Source organism: Borostomias antarcticus (genome assembly GCF_949987555.1).
Source record: "Borostomias antarcticus genome assembly, chromosome: 14".
NCBI classification, from domain to species: domain Eukaryota; kingdom Metazoa; phylum Chordata; class Actinopteri; order Stomiiformes; family Stomiidae; genus Borostomias; species Borostomias antarcticus.
Genome location: NC_140247.1, coordinates 21780774 through 21799914, shown reverse-complemented (window position 1 = coordinate 21799914; position 19141 = coordinate 21780774). Strand labels below are relative to the sequence as shown.

Genomic DNA, 19141 nt, shown 5'->3' with positions numbered 1-19141 from the left:
AAGCACTGCCCCCTGGTCTGCTACACACACTACCTCCAGACCACCTCACCTGAACTCTAGCGCCTCAGTTCCACTGACTCCGTTCTGAATGCGGTCAGGTTTTACCCCGTCCTCCACACGGCTTCAACTCCCACCGGGAGTTGTTTCACATTAGTTTGTTTGATATCTAGACAGGCCATCCTGGGATGGGACCTATCTACCCCATTTTTCTTCTTCCCAGCTGCGGCATCCGTCCATAACAGACCCGCCGTCTGTCTTTACCGGAGCTCTGCGGAGAGCCGGTTCTGAGTCCGAAACGTGCCGCGGCGCATCTGGTGGAACACCGTCATCGTCTAGAACGGGCCGCGGTCGACTCCGGCTGCCGTACGGTGACCGGAACGCACCGGAACCCGAGTCAGTGGAATGTCAGCGTTAGGTTAACATCATCCAGCAAGAGAGCCGTCCACTCCTACGGTAAATTGGTCCACCTTATGAGGGTTGCAAAGAAACGGTCGCTTGTTTCTAACTGTCTCTCAAACTCCCACACGACTCCCAGCGATGTGGGATTGCTGGCGGAGTTCGCAGGGAGGAGCAGAGCTGCTGGACCGTTATGTTTCTGTGTCTTCAGACGGATCTTGTTTCCTGTTCTGACCCTGAGTTCCCCTCCGGCCCGTTCTCCAGACAGTAATCGGTATGACAGAGAACCTTCACAGATTCCATTTTAGGGTTAGGCCTGATTCATAGTCGACGTAACAACGCAAGCTACGTTGTGAACGCAAGCTCCGACTCGAGAGCTTGCGTTCTGTGTTTTGTTTTGTGGAAACGGAAGGAATTGCACTATTGCTTGCGTCAATTGACAAATTTCGGCATGACGCGCAAGGACGCAACGAGATCTTGCGTGGCCTTGCGAAGCTTGCGTTGCTTTGCGTCGACTATGAATCCGGCCTTAGGGTTAAGACAAGGTTAGAGAGACAGGCCATGAAAGGGTTAGGGTTATGACAGAGAGGCTGTGACAGGGTTAGGGTTATGACAGGGCTGGGGTTATGACAGGCCGTGACAAGATGCTGACTGGAATTCTACTGCTTCCCCTGTTTTCCTCTGTTTTGTTTCGCTTTATTTGATTGTTAAAAAAGAGAGATCTTTACTTAAATGAGCGGTATGAATTATGAGTAGTGATGTGTGTATAATAAAGTACATTTGTAAATGAAGAAAGATGATAATCAGATGGAGTTTGCAGTGGTCTGTGTGTGTATGGCTATCTCTGTTAGCGTGTTTATTCTAATGACCTGGGATGACGTTTACGTTCATTCATATAACAAGGAAATGGCGGGCAGAGTTGTCTTGGAGTGGATGCCCAGCTGGTCTCAGTGAATGCCTCCACAATCTCTATTTCACTGGGTGCTGTAGTAGCACACTGCTTCTTTCAAGCACACACACACACACACACACTAACTATTTCAGAGTGTTTGTTCCGAGTGAGTCTCATTGACCCGGCAGGCTCATTTCAAAGGCTCTGTCACTTCCTCCTGTCCTCTCCTACTCAGCACCCCTTTATCCTCTGCTCTTTAACTCCTACCCTCTCTCTCTCTCTCTCTCTCTCTCTCTCCCTCATTCTCTCCGTCTCTCTCTCTCCCTCTATCTCTCTCCCTCCCTCTCTCCCTCATTCTCTCCGTCTCTCTCTCTCCCTCTATCTCTCTCCCTCCCTCTCTCCCTCTCTCTCTCCCTCATTCTCTCCGTCTCTCTCTCTCCCTCTATCTCTCTCCCTCCCTCTCTCCGTCTCGGTCTCTCCCTCTCTGTCTCTCCCTCTCTCTCTCTCCCTCTCTCTCTCTCCCTCTCTCTGTCTCTCCCTCTCTGTCTCTTCCTCTCTCTCTCTCTCTCCCTCTCTGTCTCTCTCCATCTCTCTCTCTCCCTCTGTCTCATCCTCTCTCTCTCTCCCTCTCTCTGTCTCTCCCTCTCTCTGTCTCTTCCTCTCTCTCTCCATCTCTCCGTCTCTGTCTCTCTCTCTCTCTCTCTCCCTCCCTCTCTCTGTCTCTCCCTCCCTCCCTCTCTCTCTCTCTCCATGTCGTGACAGGGTCATCCCCCGGTTGGTTACTGTTGTCATGGAGATGTTACTAGCGAATGGGGGAATCTCCTGGCAAAGTGTGTGCATGCGTGTGTGCGTGCATGTGTGTATGAGTGTGTGTGCGCGCTCGCGCGTGTGTGTGTGCGCGCGCGTGTGCGCGTGTTTGCGGGGTCCCAGCGTGGAACCTCTCTTTATAGTCCACAGTGACGCCAGAGCTCCTGGGAAAGGCAGTAAACTGCCTCCGTGTCATCGATGGCCTCTTAACTGGCCTCAGTAGCAGGGCCGGACTGGCCATGTGGCGTACCGGGCAAATGCCCGGTGGGCCGGACCTACTTGTGGGCCGATCTAAAAAAACGAGCTAACGAACGGCCCATAGAGCAGGGACAGCGGCCCATTGGTCCATTTTCTATACTGACACTGGGCTGGCCCAATCATATGTAGGCCCCACCCCTCCCTCTGTTAGTTTCAGGTGTCATTTGCGTGGGCCGCTAGAGAGCCTCAGCAGCACCCCCCCCCCCCCCCCCCCCCCCCCGTCAACAAATCGCGCAGCAGCACCCCCCCCCCCCCCCCCCCCCCCCCGTCAACAAATCGCGCAGCAGCACCCCCACCGTCAACAAAACGAAACTGAAGGTGTTCCATTTCACGCGTCGGCTCGGCTAGTGGGCCGACTGGGGCTACATTTCCCGGTAGGAAATATTCACCCAGTCCAGTCCTGTGGGCCGGTCTGGGCCAAGATGCCAGGGCTGAATTTTTGTCCCAGTCCGTCCCTGCTCAGTAGAGGTGTGACATTGTCAGCTGTGACACTGACTCCTGGGGTGCAAACAGAACCCCCTCCCCCCTCCCTACCTCCCTGTGGTAATGAGCGAGTCTGGAAAACCAACCCAAGGATATACCTACCAGACTCTTATCACTGATCCAACATGAACGCTAGTGGGGTATATATATGGGGGTAGCATATTAACCCTAACTAACCTAAACTCAGCCTACCTAATGTGCACTGATCTGACATGAACACTAGTGACTCATATGGTAGCATTCCCCTTCTGCTGTTGTCCTCTTATTACAAGAACATGGAATGCATGTACCAGAACAAGTCTCTTCCCTGCAGGTGCCACTTGAGACACAGGTAATCATGAGCTCTGTAATCTGTCTTGAAATTATGTAGACGTCTCATGGTCATTAGGTCACATAAGGTCACATAGGCTTATTGAAAGAGAGCATTCATTGTGCTATGTCATTGGGGTAGGTTATCGATTGAATATGCCTTTGATCGTTACAATGATATAGATGTTGTATTCAAATAGCCTACATTAACAGTAGAAAGTAAACTCACATATGCCAGCATGTGCTTTCTTGCAGCGGTGCTGGTAGCTCATGGCTGCCCCCTAGCGGGTCACTCTTGAACGAGCAGGCGCCACCTTCTCTGCCGCAGTGGACGGACTGCTTGTGGAGCTTTGATATCTCACCACGGTGTGCCAGCGATACTGTCTTCATCCGCACCGCACATTTTCTAGAATCTCTAGCTAACGGCAGTATAGTGTGTGAAAGTTGATACGTTTACTACATTTGAGAAATGATTGTTTTGATATCAATTGTTATCTCAGTGCACGGAACATCCTTCCATTCCATGCATGCACAATTAAATAAATACGTTTTTTGGGGGGGGTGAGGGGACTATTTTCTCTGAACCACCGCCCCAACACCACTCGCCATTTTATGCTAGCTGCTCTCGGCAGACGCTTTGTTGTGGAAAAGCTCAGCATGTCACGTTTGATCATTTGAAGAGGGATAGCTCGCTAGCTATTTGTTTGTCTGTCGTTATAATATACACGCCAACATTGAGATATATACTTCAGCTAGGTTGTAATCGTTTGACCAGGACCGTTCCTGGGACGAACCAGGGTGGTTAAACGTCAGTTCGTGGTGTGGTTAGATCAGTACCTGCTGTCTGACCGTGACAGGCTTGATAGAACCAGAGAAGACAACGTCGACAGACCGACGAATATCCCTTTTTGTGTGAAGGTGGATCTTCTCCTAGTTACACACTGACGACCACCGTGCGAGACTCGAAGGCCGAGGGGATGGCGAGCTCAGTGGGGAACGTGGCCGACAGTACAGGTGAGAGAGCGGAGGCATGGCGAGGCTAGCGTGGCTAGCTAGGTCGGAGAGGGACGGGGAAGCTTCGTGCTAGCTCAGTTAGCAGTTAGCTTCGTGCTAGCTCAGGTAGCAGTTAGCTTCGTGCTAGCTCAGGTAGCAGTTAGCTTCGTGCTAGCTCAGGTAGCAGTTAGCTTCGTGCTAGCTCAGGTAGCAGTTAGCTTCGTGCTAGCTCAGTTAGCAGTTAGCTTCGTGCTAGCTCAGTTAGCTTCGTGCTAGCTCAGTTAGCAGTTAGCTTCGTGCTAGCTCAGTTAGCAGTTAGCTTCGTGCTAGCTCAGTTAGCTTCGTGCTAGCTCAGTTAGCTTCGTGCTAGCTCAGTTAGCTTCGTGCTAGCTCAGTTAGCTTCGTGTTAGCTCAGTTAGCCTAACGGTAGTCGGCCACATCACGTCGAAGCACGAAGGTTGCTGCTGTGTTGTTGCCCTAGACTTCATTTAGCATAACGCGATGTAAAAACCAACAACATTCATATTGGATGGTGCTTGGCTGTAGCAGTAGCTGAGTAGCTCAGATTAGCACTACTGGTGAGCGAGTTGACAGGCTGATCCATGGCTTGTGTTGACTCCTAACCATGTGTGATCATCTTCAGCTAGGCCTAGCTAGGCTGGCTTTCTCAGACGAGACGCCCGTGTTTCAGCTCTTCCTGTGTCCCATGTTGTCCCCGCCATAATCATTCACCATTAACCTCACGTTTCCCACGAACCCTCACAATCTCACAGACGGTCATTCCTCATTTCTAAGCAGTCAACGCTGGGTTATTGTTCGCTAAAGTTGTCGGGACGGAACCAGTGTCCTAGCCCAGACTCCGTGTCCCTAGCCCAGACTCCGTGTCCCTAGCCCAGACTCCGTGTCCCTAGCCCAGACTCCGTGTCCCTAGCCCAGACTCCGTGTCCCTAGCCCAGACTCCGTGTCCCTAGCCCAGACTCCGTGTCCCTAGCCCAGACTCCGTGTCCCTAGCCCAGACTCCGTGTCCCTAGCCCAGACTCCGTGTCCCTAGCCCAGACTCCGTGTCCCTAGCCCAGACTCCGTGTCCCTAGCCCAGACTCCCTGTCCCTAGCCCAGACTCCGTGTCCCTAGCCCAGACTCCGTGTCCCAGCCTAGCCAGTTTCCCTCTCATTCACGGTTACGCAATCCATCCTATTGTCAGAAGATCAATGCCTACTAACCTAAAGGTCACTTTGCTTTCTTATTACTGTCTTGCTGCAGGGTTAGGGCATTGTGAACATGGTTATGTGAACCACATAATAGTGTGGTCAGATTCGTAAAGTATAGTTATTATAAAATCAAATCAACTTTTATTTACCATTCGTACACATAAGCAATTCAAAGTGCTTTGACAATAGAAAAAATAAATAAATACAAACAAGGTACAATATAAAAAGGAACACAATTATAGAGGTCTTTCCATGTGACTAAGCAGTTTTCCACTGCAACAGAATATCCACATGTCTGCATGTTGATTGATTTTAATTTATTTTTGAAAGAATGCTAAAATTCACTTGGGCAACAATACATTATCTAGATGCATAGCAAGACCTGAATGTGACCATGAGTCCGTCTGTAGTACCTTCTCTCATTCATGTTTTTTTTAATTCTTTTAATTATTTGTCTTGTTTCCATTGTCGCCATCACTTCTTCTAACGTGTTGTTTCCCCTCCCCCTTCCTCGGGCTGTGTTGGTGCTCCAGAACCGACCAAACGTTTGCTTTCCTTCCAAGGGTTGGCCGAGCTGGCGCACAGGGAGTACCAGTCCGGGGACTTCGAGGCGGCCGAGCGCCACTGCATGCAGCTGTGGAGGCAGGAGCCGGACAACACGGGCGTACTGCTGCTGCTGTCCTCCATACACTTCCAATGCCGCAGGCTCGACAGGTGAGGTGGTGGTGGTGGTGGTGGTGGTGGTGGGGGGGGGGGTGGCGTCCTAACGCTCCCCCTCTCCTCTCTCCTCCCTCCCATGCAAGAAGGCAGTGGACCAAAGCCCCCCCCCTCTCTCTCTCTCTCTCTGTCTCTGTCTCTGTGGGAGAAGGGGATGAACCAAAGCCCTGCCCCCCCATTTCTCTCTCTGTGGAAGGGCCTGGAGAGAAGAGGGAGGGCTGGAATACTGGGCTTGACTTCCTGGGTATGTGTAGGAGAGGATCCTGCTGCTACTGGAGCCGTCAGCTGGGATCTTCACGCTGTTCTAATGTCTTCCTTTCTAAAATCCCTCCTTCTCCAGTGGTGCTGGCCTTTCTTCTTTCTTTCTTCACAGATGTCATGGTGGAGGTGTCGGGTTTGGTTCTTATTTGTTTGGAGGATATGGCGTTACTTCATTGTATTTACAATGCATACACACAGCATAGAGCGAGTAAACACCATCCGTCTGTTCAGCGGTGAGCTTCAGCTGAGGTCTATTTCCAGCAAGCACCGCTAGACAGACATCTCATCAGTCGCACACTCGCTCCCATTCGCACACTCTCAACTCCCATTCACACACTTTAACTCCCATTCACACACTCTAACTCCCATTCACACACTAACTTCTATTCACACACTCTAACTCCCATTCACACTCTAACTCCCATTCAGTGTCCCCAGTGACCTGGCTGACAGTCTCCTCCCCTCCCCTCCAGATCTGCCCACTTCAGCACCCTGGCCATCAAGCAGAACCCCATGCTGGCCGAGGCCTACTCCAACCTGGGCAACGTGTACAAGGAGCGTGGGCAGCTGCAGGAGGCAATCGAGCACTACCGCCACGCCTTGCGGCTGAAGCCGGACTTCATCGACGGGTACATCAACCTGGCGGCGGCCCTTGTGGCGGCCGGGGACATGGAGGGAGCCGTGCAGGCCTACGTCTCCGCTCTGCAGTACAACCCTGTAGGTATCTGGTCAGAACAGTAGATGGTTTTAGCTATGAACGGTATAAATCGGCAATCGTATCGGTATCTGACTTAAAAATATATATATATCGGTATCGGAAAACAGTGTCAAAACAGGGCCGATGTGAAGAGGCGATAATTTTTTCTGTCTAGCTGCTTGTGTGTTGTTTTTGAGAGGAAACGATGTGATAAATCTATGATTAATGCGATAAAATTCTGATTCCAAGTGTTTTGGAAATAGAGAGTGTTTACACATGTTTTTCAGTATGTGCAATATTTGACTTTTTAAACAGAACATAACATAAATATTGGTTATTGGCCATCACAGCAATTTTCATGTCGGTGGATCCCTAGATGGTTTGTTGACATTGTGCTACATGTTTGTGTCTCTGTTTGCTGAGATTAAACAGCGCAACTTTGTCCCATTTTCCAGGATCTTTATTGCGTGCGTAGTGATCTGGGAAACCTCCTCAAAGCTCTGGGTCGTTTGGAAGAGGCTAAGGTATGTCTCATCAGGTCGACACCTGTCTAGCTGCTATGCTTTGGTTTTGTTTGTTTATTTTCTAATTTATTTTGCACTTTGGTTTATTTAGAGATACTTTATTTATTCCCCCTCAAAGCCCCCCCCCCCCCCCCCCCCAACACTATGGGCTAAGCTTAGCTAAGACTGCTAAGCATCAGTCTGACTCCCCCAGAGAGTAATCTCCATAGTCTCTGATCTCTTGATCCCCTTACCACTACTCCCCCTGGTCTATAGCAGACCCCCCCTCCCCCGGTCTATAGCAGACCCCCACTCCCCCTGTCTATAGCAGACCCCCACTCCCCCTGTCTATAGCAGACCCCCACTCTCCCTGGTCTATAGCAGACCCCCCCTCCCCCGGTCTATAGCAGACCCCCACTCCCCCTGTCTATAGCAGACCCCCACTCCCCCTGTCTATAGCAGACCCCCACTCCCCCTGTCTATAGCAGACCCCCACTCCCCTGGTCTATAGCAGACCCCCACTCCCCCTGTCTATAGCAGACCCCCACTCTCCCGGTCTATAGCAGACCCCCACTCCCCCTGTCTATAGCAGACCCCCACTCCCCCTGTCTATAGCAGACCCCCACTCTCCCGGTCTATAGCAGACCCCCACTCCCCCTGTCTATAGCAGACCCCCACTCCCCCTGTCTATAGCAGACCCCCACTCCCCCTGTCTATAGCAGACCCCCACTCCCCCGGTCTATAGCAGACCCCCACTCCCCCGGTCTATAGCAGACCCCCACTCCCCCTGGTCTATAGCAGACCCCCACTCCCCTGTCTATAGCAGACCCCCACTCCCCTGGTCTATAGCAGACCCCCACTCCCCTGGTCTATATCAGACCCCCACTCCCCCTGTCTATAGTAGACCCCCACTCCCCCTGTCTGTAGCAGACCCCCACTCCCCCTGTCTATAGCAGACCCCCACTCCCCCTGTCTGTAGCAGACCCCCACTCCCCCTGTCTATAGCAGACCCCCACTCCCCCTGTCTATAGCAGACCCCCACTCCCCTGGTCTGTAGCAGACCCCCACTCCCCTGGTCTATAGCAGACCCCCACTCCCCCTGGTCTATAGCAGACCCCCACTCCCCCTGTTTATAGCAGACCCCCACTCCCCCTGTCTATAGCAGACCCCCACTCCCCCTGTCTGTAGCAGACCCCCACTCCCCCTGTCTATAGCAGACCCCCACTCCCCCTGTCTGTAGCAGACCCCCACTCCCCTGGTCTGTAGCAGACCTCCACTCCCCTGGTCTATAGCAGACCCCCACTCCCCCTGTCTATAGCAGAACCCCACTCCCCCTGTCTATAGCAGACCCCCACTCCCCCTGTCTGTAGCAGACCCCCACTCCCCCTGTCTGTAGCAGACCCCCACTCCCCTGGTCTGTAGCAGACCTCCACTCCCCTGGTCTATAGCAGACCCCCACTCCCCTGGTCTATAGCAGACCCCCACTCCCCCGGTCTATAGCAGACCCCCACTCCCCCTGTCTATAGCAGACCACTACTCCCCCTGTCTATAGCAGACCCCCACTCCCCCTGTCTATAGCAGACCCCCACTCCCCCTGTCTATAGCAGACCCCCACTCCCCCTGTCTATATCAGACCCCCACTCCCCCTGTCTATAGCAGACCCCCACTCCCCCTGGTCTATAGCAGACCCCCACTCCCCTGGTCTATAGCAGACCCCCACTCCCCCTGGTCTATAGCAGACCCCCACTCCCCCTGTCTATAGCAGACCCCCACTCCCCCTGTCTATAGCAGACCACTACTCCCCTGGTCTATAGCAGACCCCCACTCCCCCTGGTCTATAGCAGACCCCCACTCCCCCTGTCTGTAGCAGACCCCCACTCCCCCTGTCTGTAGCAGACCTCCATACCCATATTCACCCTGTCTATAGCAGGGTTCAGGCCAGGCTGGTCTCTGGCAGACCTAGCAGGGTTCAGGTCAGGCTGGTCTCTGGCAGACCTAGCAGGGTTAAGGTCAGGCTGGTCTCTGGCAGACCTAGCAGGGTTAAGGTCAGGCTGGTCTCTGGCAGACCTAGCAGGGTTAAGGTCAGGCTGGTCTCTGGCAGACCTAGCAGGGTTCAGGCCAGGCTGGTCTCTGGCAGACCTAGCAGGGTTAAGGTCAGGCTGGTCTCTGGCAGACCTAGCAGGGTTAAGGCCAGGCTGGTCTCTGGCAGACCTAGCAGGGTTCAGGTCAGGCTGGTCTCTGGCAGACCTAGCAGGGTTAAGGTCAGGCTGGTCTCTGGCAGACCTAGCAGGGTTCAGGTCAGGCTGGTCTCTGGCAGACCTAGCAGGGTTAAGGTCAGGCTGGTCTCTGGCAGACCTAGCAGCCTCTTGGACTGGACCTTTATCTGAGCAGTACCGGCCTCTCTCACTCCTCCAAGTTATCACGTTAGAAACTGGGGGAAGTCACTAGATTTCTCTCACTCCCCTCCAAGAGACAGAATTGTCTTTTGTATTTATTATTTTTTAATTTATCAACTCAAATCCCATCCCCCACTTCTTGCTGTTGGTGACTTTGCAACCAGTTATGTACAACTTTCCTCTGAGCGTAGATAGAGTCCAGACACCCCCCCCCCCCCCCCCCTCCCTGTCCAATTCCAACACTCTTTGCTTCACCCCTGACCTATGAACCCTTGAGGTCAGATCCCCTTCTACAGGAAGAAAGGCTGGAATGCTACAACTTGGTAGTGAAAACACAACGGTAGTTTATTTATGACAAAACCTTTTCAGCGGGTTTTGGAGGGAAAATGCTGGCTCGGCCTTCGAGGGGGAAAAAAATGAACTGATTAGTTTAGTGACTCTTCTTTGCCGCAAAAGATAAGATGGCCGACAACCGATCCACAATATTCCACAATATTATGGTGTTAAACCAACAGCCCACCACCATCATGCTCTTATCCCTACCCTGCAGATTTGCTAGTCTGGTACCTTATCTATGTGTTCAGCCCCATGCCAAATTCTCGGGCCCACGAGCTACAGTCTCTTGTCCTTGGGTTTTGAATTTAAATTCAAACTCAAAAACATTTTTTGTTCTTGTGGTTGGGTGACAGCTGGAATTGTGGGGAACTGACCACTGCCTGGTTCCGGGCCATCCTATCTAGTGCACAAGGGGGGGAGGAGTGGGGAGGAGCTCCAGGGAGCGTCCCGCCCCCCCCTGCTCAGTCGCTCCGCCCCCCGCGCGCTCGCCAAGGGCCGGCGGAGTGTGCGCGCTCAGAGCTGTCTTCCCGACCCCTCCGCCATGCCCAAACGCGTCTCTTGACAGGCCTCCCCATGCTCTCGTCTACATAGTATAAAACCCCCGTTAGCTCTACTACACTCCAATTCCTACACCCCAAATTCAACCAAGCGGTGCCAAACACGCCCAACCGGATATGCAATCAGGCCAGCAGCGGGACAGAGGGTGGGTTTGAGATGGCATCGTCCCCCTAGTCGCCCCCCAGAGAGCTGCAGGACTGGCCAGGGCTGCGTCCGGCAGACAGCTCTTATTCTGCACTCCGCCTCCCGTCGACAGTCTGCTGGGTTAGACAGGGAGACGGCACGCGCGCAGCTACAAGCCATGACCTCTTCATTTCAGAGCTGTGGAGAAGCTTCTAGATACCAATCATTAAACCCCAGACTTCTCTCCCTACTTCATTGGCCAGGACCACAAGAAAGCAGGACAGGATAAAGAAAACAAAGTATTCATGAGAAATACCTCTTTTGGGAAAAAGGAAAAAGACAATAAAAGAGTAATGATTATCCTTTTTTCTCAGAGGATGCAATATGATATTATTCCCAGAGTTGTGATCAGTTCATTTGGTGAAGGTCAAGCCAGTTATCCCCCTCCTCTTCCTCGCTAGTTGGCTTAGGGTTAATCGGGGTTAGTTATGGTTAATCAGGGCTAGTTAGGGTTAGTTGGGGTTGGGGATGGTTCTTCTATCTCAGTGATCCGTACGTCCTTACCAGAGCCTTTCTTCCCTCGCTGACCCCCTTTCAACATTCTCTTGTGTTCTTGGAAAAGAAAAGTATACATTGCATGAGTGAAACGTAAGAACAGGTTTTTTTTTATTTAGTTTTTCATTTTTGTATGTGACTTTTGTAAATGCCTTGTTTTTCATTTTCATATGAAGACAAAAAAGAAAATGTATTGTTTGCGAACTCATACTAACGCTCTTGTTTTCTTATTTTGTCTCTTTTGGTTTTTTCCACAACTGATATTGTTATTTAGAAGGTTTCAGGTGGGTGACAGTATTCCTGCGTAGGTGCCTGGTGGAAAGGAACTCTAGGGCAGCCTCAGTCCTCTCCTCCTCTCCCTGCCAGCGACGCCTCTGACACAGTCAGAACATATGGTAACGGGTTTGTAACTGCCAGCAAAAGAAAAAAAGCACCTCACTACTCCATTCCCGAGCTCCTCCTCTGTCTTGTGGCTTCCTTTGAAGAGCAAAACAAGAAAGTTAACCAAATAAACAAAAAACAATAAAGAGCAAAGCACAGTAAGCATTTCCTTTGAATACCTTTTACATAACGGCCACAACTATGTAGCAAGTCAGTAACAATGATGGATTTGGAAGCAATAAAACGTGAAAAGAGAAATAAAGACAGACACAGTAAGAACCCTCTAACTCTTACATGTCGGTTATTTTTTCCTATTGATTTTGTTTGTCGTTTATTTTTTCCTTCTTGGTCTTGGAGTGGCGGCGTTGCCGCGGTGACGGCAGACATGGCGCTGTGAGTCTGCAGTAGCGCAGGAGCTGCGCAGCGAAAAAAGAAAAAGGGAAAAAAAACTCCACGCCACCAGAAAAGGCCACCAGAAAGGCGTCAGGCGCAAGCGAACTCCCACGCTCCCCGCGACCCCCCCCTGGCCTGTTGGCTGCAGACCCACTCCACCTCCCCACCGCCTACTAACCCCCTGCCAGGCCTAGCACCCAACCCCTTCCCCCTGTCCCAAACAGGATTTGATTGGCTTTCATGATTATCACATCGTTCTATTGCCCCCGGCAGAAAAAACTCTTGCTACCTCTGTAATTGGCCTAAGATAGTGGACTCAAAGACGGCATTGATAGTCTTGGATGTCCCCACACGTCTCTTGTCAACCCACCACGCCCACCACCACCCCCCAACGTGGTCCTGGCAGCCAGGCTGGTCCACCAGTCTGGTGCGGCGGGCTCCTCTGGGGGGGCTCCGGGTCTGCAGCCGACCACCCCCCGGGCCAGATGCGCAGCGCAAACCCACGACCGGTCAGCGCCAGTACCGGTCGGCGCCAGCGAACAGCAATGGTGTGTGGCGGCGGTTAGACACACACCCCGGGCGGCGCCCAACGCCGTGATGTGGCGCTTGCTTTACAGGGACCTCCACCTGCACACAGCGTCCGCCATTCAAGGTTGGGGAGAGCAAGAGCCAGCTAGCTTCAGCACTCAGCGGGCTAAAGGTTAGGGGTCACTCAGCAGGTTAGGGGTCACTCAACAGGGGAAGGGGTCACTCGGTAGAGCCGGCTAGCTTCCGACACTCGCGCAGATTCGAGCGGGCAGCTAGGTTGGTATGCTAGCTAGGTTTAGACGGGCCAGGCTAGCTCCTCTTCGAGGAGATCCTAACTGTGGAATGCGGGCCTGTGTGTGGGTGCTGGTTGGATCTGCGCAGCGTAGGGGAAGCACAGCAGCTTAGCGCAGCAGAGTACAGCGCAGGCGAGCTCATACTGCAGACTCACTTTTTGCTTTAGCGGAGAACAGACACTAATTCTGTTTCCTCGTCCCCCCTCCCCCCTTCTACTTTCTTTTTATTTTACAATCCCCCCTCTATCGTCCCGCCCCTCCTTCTCTACCTCCTGTACCCCTCTCTCCATCTTCAATACATCCTCTTCCTCTCTCTGCCTCCCCGTCCTCTCCACCTCTTCCTCGCTCCCCCTCTGCCCTACCGCTCTCCTCTGCTCCGTTCTCTTCCTCTACCCCCCCCCCCCCTCTTTCTCTCCACCTCCATCTCTATCCTTTCATCGTTAATACTTCCAAGGCCTGTTACCTGAAGGCCATCGAGACCCAGCCCAACTTTGCAGTTGCCTGGAGCAACCTGGGCTGTGTGTTCAACGCCCAGGGAGAGATCTGGCTGGCCATACACCACTTTGAAAAGGTACACCGCCTCTGGCATCGGGTCTTTATAGATAATCTATAGACATTCCAACCGGTTAGGATGAGTTGATCCTTAAAGGAACACGCCAACTTTTGGGGAAATTGGCTCATTTGCCATCTTCCCCAGAGTCAGATAAGATGCATACCCACGTCTGTGCGTGCAGTAGAAAGCATTGAGAGCCATTAGCCTAGGCTAATGTTTCAAATCCACTTCCAGACAGTGATAACACTAAAATGGGCTAACTAACGCCTCTAACCGTTCACGATGCTTCCTAAGAGAAGAGTATGCATCCTCTTATCTCACTCTGGGGAAGATGGCAAGCTTGGCGTGTACCTCTAACTGAATGTGTTCATTGATAGCTGAAAGATAAGTGTGTCTAGATGAACTGGGAGGATCCTCCAAATGAGGAAGTCCTTCTTCCGGTTTTGACCCGCTGCTCTGGGATTGACAGGCGGTGACTTTGGACCCTAATTTCCTCGATGCCTACATCAATCTGGGCAACGTTCTGAAAGAGGCGCGCATCTTCGACAGGTGAGTCTGGAACGGAGCGGCACATATGGATAGAGACAGATTGCATCGCTCTCTGATGTGACGAGACACACCTGAGACCCTGACACAGACCTGAGACCCTGACACACACCTTCTTATTCATTTGGGTGTAGATGTTTCACTCCCCCACCCCCCAGGCTCAGGGCTGAGGGGCTATCCTTTTACCAGCCCGAGCCTGGGTGATGGGTCACCCGGGCTGTATATCCAGGCACACCTCCAGGAGCCATGTCACTGTTTTGTCATCCACAACCATCAGGCCATGCATTCCATTGGGTCGCACGTCCTGGCTCAGTGTTTCCTCCACGGCCTGCCAGTCTCCAGCTCAGTACACCAGCGCAAGCTCATCTGCGTAGGCGTACTTCCTGGAGACTGTGATCGGCAGGTCGTAGGTGTAGATGTTATAAAGGAGGGGGACCAGGACAGATCCCTGGGGGACGCCGTTCTTAAGGCGTCGCAACCTGCTTCACTGTCCGCTACCGGTAGTGAGGGTGAAGCTGTGGTTTCAGACAAGCTCCATGATCATGCTGACCATGTGCCTGTCCAGCAGCAGGCGGAGCAGCTTGCAGGTGAGGCCGCGGTGCCATACGGTGTCGTCGGCAGCCGTCAGGTCTATAAAGACGGCTCCAGCCTTCTTTTTAGCGGAGAAGCTGTCCTCGATGTCTTGAGTCATCAAATTGACTTGATCTAAGGTCGATCTCCCGCGTCGGAACCCGGCCTGCCCCTGTGGGCATAGATGAGACGCTCGAGGATCTTGAAGGGGATACATAACAGAGAGATGAGGCGGTAACTCTTGGGGTCCCCTTCAGGCTTGTTCGGCTTGTGGATCGCGACGACTAGGGCTCTTCTCCAGATTTTGGGGATCTTGAGTTGGCGCAAGCAGGAAGAGAGGAACGCTCTTAACCAGGACTTCAAGGCAGGCACGGCATGGAGTATAAGCTCTGGGCAGATAGAATCAGGCCCCCGGAGCTTGCCTTGGCTTTACATGTTGGAGGGCAGCAGCAAACTCCTCCTGTGTGAATTCGCCAGAGATGTTACCCCCGCTAGGAGTTGTAGCCTTCCAGAGGTCAGACACTTCTTTTGCCACGAGACGTGATGATTCGCAGTCTTTGCCCTCGTATCTCCCACTTTTCCCAAATTGTGATGCGATTTTGTTTGCAGAGATGGGGCAGTGACGGGGGGAGTGTCTAGACCTACCAGTGAGGTTGTTAAAGTCGCACAGAAACGGACGTTTGAGATCATCTCACTTCCGTAGTTTGACATATTTCCGATGCAAACAAGCTATGAGGGTGGGACATATGTTTAGAGGAATTTGATTGGAACATTCACAAGTGGACAGGTTTTAAGAACTTTAGACAGATTCAATAGAAGGATAGCGTTGATTGACGGGTGGATGTCGTGAGATTATTGGCCTAAAATGTAAGGTACCTGTTGTTGTCATTGCATGTGACCTACCGTTTTCCAGGAAGTAAGAAATTATATACTTTGATATAAGATTACAACAAAAGTAGAATTTTGATTTTTTTTTTTGGGCAAACATCGTTGAATAGGTGAACACAATGACCAATTATGAGAACCAAGATGGGACAGAATGCGTTTTTTCATTTCAGTGCGACTTTAAGGATGCTCCTTGCCTTGCAACTGGAGTGTGAGAAGTCAATGAAGTTAATGGCCTCCTCCCAGCACTCTTGTCTCCTTCGGCTGAGTATGGACAGCAGGGCTGATGCAAGTCTGTCTGACTCAGCTCCTGGGGGGGCCCGGAGGAAGGCACAGTAGAGACTCTCACACTCCGCATCCCAACACGGTTTGTAGCTATTGCAACGTCCGCACGGGATGGATTTTTTAGCCACTTTCACCAGTATGCCGCAGAGTTCCTGGTACGCCTCGTCCACGTTGTTGGTATTAGGTGGTGGGAGGCACCTCGTGGATCTATGGGTAAGGAGGCGGTAGCGTTTCCAGTTGGCCTTTCGGAAGTTCCATCGCTTCACTGGCTCGCTCGGGACGAGGTCCACGAGTTTAGGCATGGTTTTCAGCGATGGTCGATGTTGGGACTGTGGGAACTTTCCTAGCACGCGTCTATCAGGGAGCCAGTTGTCAACGCCGACGCTCTCGAATACCAAGTCAGGATTTGTCCCAGTTTTCCAGCGACCTGAGACAAAGCTGGCTGCACCCTTGGGATCGTACAGCAGGGCCAGGCTGTTGTTAGTTGCCGAAGCAGACAGATTTTCTCCGTCGGATGTATTGGTGCTGTACCCCAAATCCTCGTGCTGACAATTGAAGTCGCCAGCAGAGGCAGGGGTGGGGGAAGACTGCGAGATACACTGGTGTGATGGCAGAGGCTTGTAGACGTTGACAATTTTAAAGCCGCCAACGTCCGCGCACCACCACTCAACCTCCAAGCCAGTCGGGGATTGGTCGACGAGATTCCAGTTTAACCTTTGATGGACGAACGTAGCGAGGCCATACTTCCTGCTTAGGGTAGACCCAGCTAGAGCGAAATTTGGGAGTACTAGCTCATCTGACACACACCTGAGACCCTGACACACACCTGAGACCCTGCCACGCCCTGACACACACCTGGGACCCTGACACACACCTGAGACCCTGCCACGCCCTGACACACACCTGAGACCAGCTTTGTTATGGGGATCATACTACCTGCAATGTGGCACAACTTCTTCCCATTGTTTCCCTTTTCAGTGTTGATTTCTGTGTTCTAGTCCTATCCTGGCCCCTGCAGGGCAGCCCTCCCCATGTAGCCATCTAGCCACCCTGCCATAAAGATTTGACAGTGGCAGCTTTTTTCAGGGTTAGAGAAGCTGTCTGGAAGTTGGAAGGAATAGTCTTTTTCCTAGAGGAATTACCTGTTCTGACTTCATGTTCCCAGAGTGGCAGGGTTAGGATTAGACTAATACTCCTGGAGGAAGTACCTGTTAGGATTAGACTAATATTCCTAGAGGTAGTACCTATTAGGATTAGACTAATACTTAGAGACCAGTCTCCATCTCCAGAGCGGTTTTCAGGGTACTTACGGTTATAGCGTTGGTCTCTCCTGACTCTGGTCTCTCTCTCCAGAGCGGTCGCCGGCTACCTGCGCGCCCTCAGCCTGAGCCCCAATCACGCCGTCGTCCACGGCAACCTGGCGTGCGTGTACTACGAGCAGGGTCTGATTGACCTGGCGATCGACACGTACCGCCGCGCCATCGAGCTGCAGCCGCACTTCCCCGACGCCTACTGTAACCTAGCCAACGCCCTGAAGGAGAAGGGCAATGTAAGGAACTACACGGTGTGTGTGTGTGTCCCTCCGCAAAGACGCATGCCCATGCCTGCCATGTGTGTGTGCGCGTGCGTGCGTGCACGTGCGCGCATGCGTATTGTTCATGTGAGCGCCGGGGTGTGTGTGCATGCTTGCATGCCGGTGTGTGTGTTTGAGACTCATTGTGCATGCGTCCAGCCCTTACCCTCTATGGGATCAGTGTAGGAGACCAGGGTCTCTTCCACATATACCAGTCTGGGGTCTGCTTCTCATGTCAGCGAGAGACCATGTTTTCAACACAAGTCATCCGTGTCGTGTCGCTGTGTTTTATCGTTGAGTCTCTCTGGGCCTTGCATGTGTGTATGAGGGCGATGAGGGTATGTGTGTGTGTGTGTAAAACTATATCCTGTGTGTGATTTAACCCTGCACGGCCCAGGTGTCGGAGGCGGAGGAGTGCTACAACACGGCCCTGCGCCTGTGCCCCACCCACGCCGACTCTCTCAACAACCTGGCCAACATCAAGAGGGAGCAGGGCAACATCGAGGAGGCCGTCCAGCTCTACCGCAAGGCCCTGGAGGTCAGACCCACCGCCAGTCTGCTGTCCTAGACCGGGGAGGGTTGGGCCAGACTCACCAGTCAATCAGTCTCTTAACGCTGCGCTTAGCTAGAGACTGACGACGTCACTTTCAGTCGTTCGCTGAAAGTGGGTGTAAACAATTTGAGAGATCAGAGAGAGAAATTGCATTGCAGAACCAATCCGAGGTCTCCAGGGCGGTCCTTCCTAATAGGGCGGTAAATGTTTTGTTTTGATTCTCCACTCCATCTTATTTGGCGGACATAATTTCTGCTAAGGCAGGTCCTTCACCTTATTAGAGATGTAGGCAGTGGCTCTGATTGGTAGCATCGGTTTTTGGCGCTGTTCTAGCCATCTATATAACCATCTCGACTATCTCGAAAGTCTGGTGTCGCGAGACTAGGGTCAGGGTTAATGTGACGTCCTAGTCCACTACTGTTTGGTAAATGGTTCATCTTACCTTGTGTGCCTAGTATCTACTCTCTACTCTCCTCACAGAGCTGACATGATTTGTGACAGATGGAGGGAAAGATGGAGTATTAAAGACCTGAAAATGTGAAGATTAGCATTCATTTTGAATGTGGTCATATGTTGACGTGTGCGTGTGTGTGTGTGTGTTTTCAGGTGTTCCCAGAGTTCGCTGCGGCCCATTCTAACCTGGCCAGTGTCCTGCAGCAGCAGGGGAAACTCCAGGAGGCTCTTATGCACTACAAGGAAGCCATCAGGTCAGCACCTCTCTCTCCATCTCTGTCCTTCTCTCTCTCTCTCTCTCACCATCTCTGTCCCTACCTCTCTCTCTATCCTTCTCTCTCTCCATCTCTGTCCCTCCCTCTCTCTCTCTCCCTCTCTCTCTGTCCCTCCATCTCTGTCCCTCCCTCTCTCTCTCTCTCTCCATCTCTGTCCCTCCCTCTCTCCCTCTCTCTCTCCATCTCTGTCCCTCCCTCTCTCCCTCTCTCTCTGTCCCTCCATCTCTGTCCCTCCCTCTCTCCCTCTCTCTCTCTCTCTCCATCTCTGTCCCTCCCTCTCTCCCTCTCTCTCTCTCTCTCTCCATCTCTGTCCCTCCCTCTCTCCCTCTCTCTCTCTCTCTCCATCGCTGTCCCTCCCTCT

At 52.3% G+C, this 19141-nt stretch overlaps 1 protein-coding gene across 8 annotated transcripts in view; it reads left to right on the top strand.

The window, feature by feature from the left end:
- Positions 1-3793: 3793 nt before the first annotated feature.
- Positions 3794-19141, top strand: part of LOC311318057 (UDP-N-acetylglucosamine--peptide N-acetylglucosaminyltransferase 110 kDa subunit) — a 31653-nt gene continuing 16305 nt past the window's right edge. For 2 of the 8 annotated variants that reach the window (XM_084449253.1, XM_084449251.1), the window contains exons 1-9: positions 3794-4159; positions 5910-6060; positions 6798-7041; positions 7477-7545; positions 13542-13658; positions 14110-14189; positions 17280-17475; positions 17897-18037; positions 18659-18759. In XM_084449253.1, the coding sequence (XP_084305379.1) occupies positions 4123-4159; positions 5910-6060; positions 6798-7041; positions 7477-7545; positions 13542-13658; positions 14110-14189; positions 17280-17475; positions 17897-18037; positions 18659-18759 (1136 nt within the window). In that variant the 5' untranslated portion in view covers positions 3794-4122. Of the gene's footprint in view, positions 4160-5879; positions 6061-6797; positions 7042-7476; positions 7546-9687; positions 11888-13541; positions 13659-14109; positions 14190-17279; positions 17491-17896; positions 18038-18658; positions 18760-19141 lie in introns of those variants that run through there. The other 6 variants (XM_084449252.1, XM_084449248.1, XM_084449250.1 and 3 more) reach the window with 4 other exon arrangements.